The 8,540-nt window shown below is 52.2% G+C and overlaps 4 protein-coding genes across 4 annotated transcripts; 1 reads left to right on the top strand and 3 right to left on the bottom strand.

The window, feature by feature from the left end:
• Nucleotides 1-340: 340 nt before the first annotated feature.
• On the bottom strand, nucleotides 341-1,372 carry BDZ99DRAFT_514060 (uncharacterized protein; the record flags this gene model as incomplete). Its single annotated transcript, XM_033724787.1, has 1 exon — nucleotides 341-1,372. The coding sequence occupies one exon, from the start codon at nucleotides 1,370-1,372 to the stop codon at nucleotides 341-343; it is 1,032 nt and encodes a 343-aa protein (XP_033584810.1).
• A 1,099-nt stretch (nucleotides 1,373-2,471) lies between these two features.
• On the bottom strand, nucleotides 2,472-3,868 carry BDZ99DRAFT_493551 (uncharacterized protein; the record flags this gene model as incomplete). Its single annotated transcript, XM_033723244.1, has 2 exons — nucleotides 2,472-3,125; nucleotides 3,281-3,868. 2 exons carry the CDS (start codon nucleotides 3,866-3,868, stop codon nucleotides 2,472-2,474), a joined length of 1,242 nt encoding a protein of 413 aa, XP_033584809.1.
• An 804-nt stretch (nucleotides 3,869-4,672) lies between these two features.
• BDZ99DRAFT_493550 (uncharacterized protein) lies at nucleotides 4,673-6,354 on the bottom strand (the record flags this gene model as incomplete). Its single annotated transcript, XM_033723243.1, has 3 exons — nucleotides 4,673-5,656; nucleotides 5,717-5,924; nucleotides 6,053-6,354. The coding sequence occupies 3 exons, from the start codon at nucleotides 6,352-6,354 to the stop codon at nucleotides 5,150-5,152; spliced, it is 1,017 nt and encodes a 338-aa protein (XP_033584808.1). The 3' UTR covers nucleotides 4,673-5,149.
• Nucleotides 6,355-6,770: 416 nt separating this feature from the next.
• Nucleotides 6,771-8,523, top strand: BDZ99DRAFT_24438 (uncharacterized protein). Its single transcript, XM_033713622.1, has one exon. It carries the CDS (start codon nucleotides 6,950-6,952, stop codon nucleotides 8,168-8,170), a length of 1,221 nt encoding a protein of 406 aa, XP_033584807.1. The 5' UTR covers nucleotides 6,771-6,949; the 3' UTR covers nucleotides 8,171-8,523.
• Nucleotides 8,524-8,540: the final 17 nt, after the last annotated feature.

Here is an 8,540-nt window from a genome sequence, read left to right as displayed (position 1 = left end):
AATCCTCTGTACAAGAACCTCTTCTTGTACAGGTGTAAGACGGCGATTTTTGGAGATAGCACCGCGTTGTGGAGGAATACCACGGGCGCGACGCGTAACCGTCTTTCTGGGCACATCGTATAGTTTCTCAACGCCTCGGAAGGATGTAATTTGGCCGGTCTTGTAGGCTTGAACGCCTAGAATAACTCTGCCTTCTTGAAAGATGGCTTCTTGTTGTTGTGGTGCTGCCATTGGGGTGGTTGTTGGACGACGCGTCGCGTGTTGAGTTGGGTGGGCCACTAGCTTGTGCGGGCCACTAACTTGTGGATTACGTTACAATAACACCCTCATATACAATAACCTACTCAAGTACTCTATGTCTAACGTCTAACAGGCGACGTCCGGTGTGTGCTACCGGCGTGAGATACTCGTGGGCGCTAGTATCGATAGGCTTGTGTAGGTAGGCTCGACGTTCACGAAAGGTCTCCTTGGCGAACGGCACGTAGACCTTGGTTGAGGTGATGAAGTTCGCAAGTGCGAGAGTGTACTGGCGACCGGTTGTGAAGAGGTCTACAATGGGGGTTTTCCATGTGTGATGGAGGTATATCAGCGGCTTGTCCGTTCCTGGGCGCGCGTACACGTTGGTCATGTGTTGGTCAATCCGAAACTTCCTATCCTTGTCATTCCGATAAGAAGGAAGCTCAGCGTAGCCCTCGGAATCGATTGCCCAGGCTAGAAACTCTCCATTCGAAAATCCTCCCATCTTTCCGGATGCGAAGACGTCGAGGCGATCACCAACAGGACTCCTATCTAGGAAGTCCAGAGCGAACTGTCCTGAGATAATACCAGAAGCTTGGCCGAGCTTATTGCGGAACAACTTCGAGTTCTTCACAAACCTCTGCAACGCTGTATTGATGTTCCACTGTGATGCCTGTGCAGCGAGGTAGACGACGTTCAAGGATGTGGAAACTCGTCGGAGAGTCATCATATCGGCCGCTCCGAGATTGAGAGTGATATTCTTGAAAATTGGATAGTATCTGTCCGGCTGAACCAAGAAGTCGATGAGTCGTCCTGAGTTAGACGACGCTGTGGGGGGGCCTGAAGAGCTAGACATGGTCTGGCGAGATACTGGGCCAGGGTTTGAGGGATCGTGGATGGTTGGATCTTTACTGCTGCTTAGTGTCAGTGGTGGCAAGGTTTCTATTATCTTGATCTTACTGGGTAGCGATACGAGGATGGTGATGGAAAGATGGTAGTAGTGCAGCGATGTTGACGAAGGAGCGGTGGGGGGTTTCGGTGGTTGTGAGTTGGAAGAACCCAAACTGCCATTCGGGAAGTATTTATGTACGAGAATCAATGCAAACGGTGGTGAATTCGGTACTGAAGAGGACATAATTGCTCAGTCTGCCGCTGGTCATCGCAGTTGTGCATCGGTGAATCACTCATTTACTATGCTCCGCGAATGTATCGTGGCGCAAGCCGGTTCCTCCGGGCATTTCCAGACAGCTTCGAAAAAGAATTCCTAGCATTATAAAACTTGCCCTGTAAGACACTTTACATAACGCGCCTGTGCTCGGGCAGAACATCTCCTAGAGCTTGTAAAGCAAGAGGCATACTTCAGCTTTGTGATCCCTCGGGCGCTTTGGACGGTGACGTCTAGAGGAATTTTCACTCACATTACCAAAAACATACAGGGGTTCAAAAAGAAAAGTAGTACCCCCAGGACTCGAACCATGTCCCACCACATGGTGGAAAAGTGCAAAAAAATTTCGAAGCTACTCTTTGATAGAGCGTGTCATCCTTAGTGCAGGGGCCATGCTAATCTTCTCAGGATCGCTTCAAATTGACCAAATGCCCGAAGGCGAATTGCGTTGAATTTCTTGGAAATATATACCCTTAGCTGGAGTGGGGCGTTGTTATGATGTAGCAATTCCGCGCTGGGACTCACGTGCCGCGAGGACCCTGCCACACTTCGAGTACTCCTCGCCAACAGAGCTTCGACAGCAAGAAACATTTGCTGGGTGGCGTACTCACCGGCGGATCTCTGATGTTCAATTTCTTCATTTGCTTCTAGAGTTTGCCACCACTGATTGCGGTTTCAGTTCGCACTCCCACTCTTTGCCTCCAAACAACGGGGCATTTTAATTCAGCATACCGAGCCACCGGCCGACATCTCCGAGGGCAATTTGAAGCAATTTGACAAGAAATATCACGGTACCCACTCAAGCGCAGGATAGAGAGCTTGCCCCTCGAAGCACTGTCACAATTGAAGAGAATATCAACATAACCACAAATCTAGGACTGAGATCAAAAGCTAATGTAAGACTGCAGACGCCTCGGATCCTACATAGACCCCCGAAATCTCGAAATCATATCATCTAAACTCTTACAATTGGACTTTGCATCCTCACAGCGACAGATCTCGCAGCCTGCTAGCCTACCGGCCATCCCCCTCAAGGCTAGCCGACCGACGGCCCTCCCTCATCCCCTTTTCAATCCACTCTACGAGACCTGCTTATCGCCTTCGCCCAATCCACCACCATCCCATCCAACCACTTCGGCGGCTTAAACTTTCCTGGTGTAGTGTTCGAGCCTCCTACTACCCTGAAGTTGGCGAGATCCACTGGCCGATCTGCCCTCGGCAGCTTCGCAATCTCCAAAGTGAGGGCAGCGTGAAGCTGCCTCAGCAGTCTCGCGTCCCGAAGCCAGAGTCCTGCCCAGCGGTACTCGAGCCCAACGAAGTCCAGCGGGGCTAGGTCCATGATGTACCGGTCGCAACCGTGCGAGTAATTTGTCTCAGTTTGCACGCTGAAGTCGGTCGCCTCAATTACAAAGTCTGGTTGTTTTGGGGGGATGAGTTCGTCTGTTCGGAAGGGGATGATCCAGGTCTTCGAGTCGTTCAAAGTGCGGTATTGAAGCGTTGCTGTTAAACTGCTGGCGGTAGTGGTGGTAGTGGTGGTAAATGATGTCTCGATATCGCGTAGCTCGCGGCCGCTCTCCGAGACAATGCGAAGCGCGGCGCTCATTTCGTCGTCGTTTTCGTTGAAGAGGGCGTGCTGGTAACTGCGGCGCTGCTTGATTGTGGACTCCGCAAAGGGGACGTACGCCTTGGTGGCGGTGATGATATTGGCAAGGGCCGTCGTGTACTGCACGCCCTTGAGTATTGCCACAACGGGTGTATCTACGGAAAATCTGACTCGTACTTCAGTACGCAAGACTCCCTTGGGTCGGTTTCGAGTATACCGCTGCACCTTTGCACTGTCAATTGACGGACAACTTCGAATGGTAGGGTATTACTTACGTGTGTCCACAGCTTCTTGCTCATTGGTGCCGGGTGCCTATAGGTACCGCATGCGTCGTACCCTTCTTCACTGAGAAAGTCAATTATCGTGTACTTATTCGGCTCTTCTATAGACATGAAGATGTCGATGCGTTCCCCTGGAGCTCGACGATCCAGAAAGCGTAAGGCGAAGTCGCCAGTAACGACTGCTGAAGCATGACCTAAGGCGTTTCGGAACCCCACAGCGTCCTTGAAGAACTTGGCCAAGGCAGTGTCGACGTTCCACTGACTATTCATGGCCGCGGAGAAGACGTCGTTCTCAGCTAAGGTGCGGTTCACCTTCCGTAGGGTGAGGATGTCGCTAGGTTCTAAGTGTCGGGTGATCTCGTCAAACATTGGGACATATCGAGACCCATGAGCTAAGAAGTCTAGCGGATTACCTTGGGCTGCCTCAATAGAACCAATGGTGGATATATTGGCAGGCTCGGGGTTGCCTTGAACTGCGCCTATAGTATCAATGGTGGTTACATTGGCAGGCTCGGATCGAAAATCCAGTTTTTCAATGCATGGTAGAGTGGGTGATGCGGTGGAGGACAGTGCGGCACCCATAGTGAATGAGGTGGTGTGGTGAGTAAGTGGTGTGGTAGATGGGTTGTTGGAGTGGTTCCAATAGATATGCCCGGAGCTGGGGAGGTTTTTACAAGGGCTACTTTCATAAAAAGCGTTTTTTGGAAGCAGTGAATGGTCACTTTGAGCGTGATGGAAACATTTTACGCTTTGAATTCGCTAGATTTATAGTGCGCCCTGGGCAGGCAGATATCAAAGGTCATCGAGTGGACAACAGCGTCCGCTTGCTGCGGAGGCGTCGCGTCTTTGTGTTGGGAGCTATGCACCAGATCTCCGGTCCTCTCAGGGAGCGCTAGGTGATGGGCCAGCGCATAAAACTGTTCATGTCGGTCTGACCGTAGTAAAACTGCCCCGTGTGTCAGGCCTTGGACGGCCTTTTCCTTTGTTTTGCAAGCGACATTCACCTGTAGTCACAAGACGTCACGTGGTCACGTGACCGTCAGGCGGGCGCACTGGCAGCTAGCGCCAAACGCGCCAGGAACCTACTTCAGGCGGCTGCGCCCTTGCCCCTCTTCTCTCTTTGTATCACAACTTCCATAGCATAGCAATGCAACCCTTTCTAATTGCTGTTTGCCTATCGGGTCCTCACACCGTGGAAGCGACTTCAATGTCGCCGAGGTCACGGCCCGTGGCGAGCGACTGGGTGGTTGAGGAGCTGGAGACCGCATTGAGTGACCACGAGCTTGGAAAACTGGGCTTTGGAATATGTAATTCGCTTTGAAGGAAGCTGTCGTGTTGATAAGAGCTCAAATCCTCAAGCTAAGCTTCTATATGCGCTATAAGTATGGCGAGAATAAGAAGGATTGACCGTACATTGGCAAAATCTGGACTTCAAAGTACAAAGTGCCATGGCTTTCCACCACCCGCTTTATGTCAGATCCGCAGCTTGATGAAAGAGGCAAGTAATTGTCGGTTGCTCTGAACTTGCAAAATAAAGAACACGCGACAGACCAAGTCGGAAGAAATCAAGGGAAGCTTGCACGTTAAGCCGTCAATCATCGATATCCGACTAAAAGGAGCAAAGAGTTCTTAACGGGTAGTGCAGCCTTTGGAGATACTTCTCGCAGGCTACAAAGATAAGTTTTTCCTCCTTTGCCACGACTAGAAATAACTCGATCATTATAAGCATGAGGCATATCCGGGGCCGATCTCCTCAACCCCTATTTGTCTTCATCGACCTTTTCGTAAAAGCTTCTCGGACCATTCCGTCATGATGCATCTGAGATGCCTCCATCCCTTGCTGCATCCAAATTGACCGTCAAATCACCAAGAAATCACATAGCGGAAGCCCTTCTCCGGTGCCAGGGGCTTGATAGTGCAAACTTGGAAAGTTGTTGCGTTGACGACGACGTCGGGCTGCCTTGGGGGCGTGATCTCCTCATTGTGGAGTGTAATCGCCCAGGTCTCAGAGCCGCCTGGTGAGCGTTCGCTATTTGCTTTGAAAAACCAGGTACCATGGTTGCCTGGCGGGAGCTCAATTGAATCCTTGTGAGCGGCGTCAATGTCGCGGAGATCATGGCCGGTCCTCAAGATGATGCTGCGGCCCGTTTCAAGGGGCTCACCTTTCTGCCTGCTGCCAAACCCGAACAAGCAAGAACTATCTTCATTCATAGTCCAACGTGCGAAAGGGCAACAGGCCGTCGTGGCCGTGATGAAGTTGGATAGTGCCGTGCGTATATACAGCCCGTGAAGGATCTCGCTGATCGGTGGCTGATTGGTGAAGAAAATCGTGACGACCTCAGGATGGTCCTGTCGCTGGTACATCCTAAACTGCCACTCGGTTAGTATATCATCATCAAGACTAGGAGGAGCTGAAAGATAGATACTCACCGTATAGAAGCCTCCCACGTTACCCTCGTCAATTATTATGGAGCCATTCTTCTCGAGATGCTCCCCCATCTCATTTCGCTTGGGCTCTTGGTCCCAGATCAAGACGTCAAGATTGTGGCCGGGGTGTGATCGGTCGACAAATCGGAGAGCAAACTCCCCGGATATCACGCCTGAAAGTTTGCCCAAGCAGGCTACGGAAGGCAGTGGGCTTGTTCACGAACTTAGCCAGTACGGGATTGATCTGCCACTGCGTGCGAAGTGCAGTGGACATCTCAGCTGCCAATTGTGGTTGACAAGGCGAAGTCGAAGGATATTCGCGGGGTGTGATTGACGGACAATTTCGTCAAATATTGGTAATATCGTTCCCCTTGAACCAAGAAATCCGGGACGTTTCGAGCCTTGTTGCCGGTTGTAGTGGACTTCGTGGGCTTCTTAGCCGTCATCACAGGCCTAGGTCTAGAAGTTGTGGAGACTTTGTCAGGAAGTGCGACGACTTCAAGTCCGTGGTGTGCGGTTTTGCGTCGGCGCGAAGCCGGCTCCACGCGTTCCGTGTCTACTTCCTCGATCGACCGCTTGCGGTTCATGACTCTAAGCTCCTGATCATAAGTCTTTGCACTAGGGACCCCGGAAGCGGACATGTTGGCAGTTGTAGAAAAGCTAGCAATGCTTGGATGATTAGTAGGTGTGGAAATGCTGGTATTGTGTAACAATGTGGATGGTGTGGGTTATGACTGACATCTTCTCCCCTCCACAGAGTAGGATATATGTCATAACAGGGTACAATAATGCATCTTTCCAGTGAGTCGCGTGACGTCGTGAAGTGGTTGCAACTGACTGGATAAAGTCAGATGCCAAGACTACGTAGCTGCCCAGCATTGATTGTTTACAATGCGTTGCTAGAGGCCTAAGCAGACGATTCTGAGACTAGATGGTATGCCTTTAAGACTCTGCGTATCCGGAACCGATCCTTGTCGATGAATTTAGGCTGTCTTTGCAACCTGAGGACAGTCCAGCTGCACTCCTGGACGGAACCCAAGCAGGGGCAACCTGCAGCTACCCGGCAAGCCTTTACAATCATCCCAGCTCAGGAGTTTCCTATATGCAGATACACTATGGTGATTGTACCAAACTTGTGACAACTAGAGGGACCAAGCACAATGACAAGTACAAAGCACATCATCCACCAGCTGTGCAAAACTCCCTCTTAACTTCTCTCAAGACACATCGAACACAATGGCCACCCCACCGCAACCTCCCCCCGGCTCCGTCCTCGACTTCCTGCTCAACGAGCCGCGATACGTGCCAATCTTCGAACGCATCGTGCACCACCTCTCTCCCGTCGACCTGGTCCGCTTCCGCCGTGTCAACCGCGCATTGAACGCCGCGGTATCCACTGCGCTTCGAACGCAGTGGAGCATCGACAAAGCCCTAGCTCACTACTTCAAAGACCCCGAAGCTTTCCGCAACGTGTTAGGCCAAGTCTCAGGGGTGCTCTCCGGCGGTTTCGCCCTCCGCTTCTTCGACCGCTTATCGAACGAGGAGGGGGAGGTGTGGTGCCGGGATCTGGATGTTTTTGTGTGGGGAAAACAGCCTGAGACGGAGCTGTTGACGGAATACGTAAGAAAAGAGGGGCATGTGAGCCCACAGACTATTACGGAGGAGCCTACGACGGTGAGTGCTTACCCTTCCTCCCCCCTCTCCCAGCTTCGAGATACTAGCACCCCCCAGGTCGAGCGATACGAGCTCCCAACCTCCGACCACGCCATCAACATCATCTTCACCCCCTCGCCGCCCATCATCACGGTTCTAGTTCTAAAGGGCCTCTTCCCCCTCACCGCATTCGCGAACATCATCACCTCCACGAAGGCGTACGCCCCCTTCGCCAAATGGACCTTCAAAGCCCACCGCTCCTACCTCCTCGGCCCAGACAGCGGCGGCTCGAACATCACGCCCAGCCTCGCCATCTGCGCCGCGACAGGCCGCGAGGTGCACGACGTCGAGATCGCGTCGCAGAAGCGTCCGCAGCCACACCTCGGGATACGCAGCTTGGGCGATGGGCAGACGTGGTGCATCCCGCTCACCACCGAGGGCGTCACGCCACCCCAGCTGCCGGATTTTGTGGTGGATGGGACGAGTTTCATGATCAGGGCGCGAGAGAGCGGCCTTTTTGGCCGGTTCGGGGGAGCAGCGAATCAGCATACGGACTTTTACGACGTGAAGGTCAAGGAGGTTGAGCATGTTGCGTTGGAGCACCCGTGGATAGGGCTGCAAGAGGTGAAGAAACGGGTTCATTCGGCCTTGGTGTTGCAATTGATGGCAATGCCGAAGGAGACGCGGCCGGTGGATTTGGAGAAGTTTGGGGTTGATTCGGTTATGGCGCAGCCTAAGGCGTTCGAGCCGCTGAGTTGGTTGGATGGGCTTGTGTTGGAATGGGTCGAGGAGATGACGGGATAGGATGGCGCTCTGCCGCCGTCTGAGGTGGCTCGGTAAGGTTTCAGGCCTGCCAAAAAATTAGATCATACCATGACTTGAATTGATGAAAATTCTTTGAAGCACCCCGAACGGTGTCAGAAAGATGCAAAGAAATCGTTGCCCCAGTACTATACACATCGTAGAGCCGCTGATTATCTCCCCCATGTCAATTCCCAAAGCCCGATTTGCAGAGCCATGCCAAGGTCTTAGTACTAACCCACGGGATTCCGAGCATTGTAGGATGGGATGGTGAACTGGAGGACTTCAGACGGCGCTTTTGCATTGTCAAAGCGCAACATCAAGGGCCTGATATTGTCGTGCTAGATATATGGTCAAATCAAAAGCTCTGTGT

Source organism: Mytilinidion resinicola, assembly GCF_010093595.1.
Source record: "Mytilinidion resinicola strain CBS 304.34 unplaced genomic scaffold BDZ99scaffold_1, whole genome shotgun sequence".
NCBI lineage: Eukaryota > Fungi > Ascomycota > Dothideomycetes > Mytilinidiales > Mytilinidiaceae > Mytilinidion > Mytilinidion resinicola.
Note: the sequence above shows the minus strand (reverse complement) of the source record. Positions and strands in the feature narration are given on the sequence as shown.

What these genes read in the sequence shown, in the direction of transcription:
- BDZ99DRAFT_24438 (XM_033713622.1), top strand. Translation starts at nt 6,950, where the DNA reads ATGGCCACCCCACCGCAACCTCCCCCCGGCTCCGTCCTCGACTTCCTG.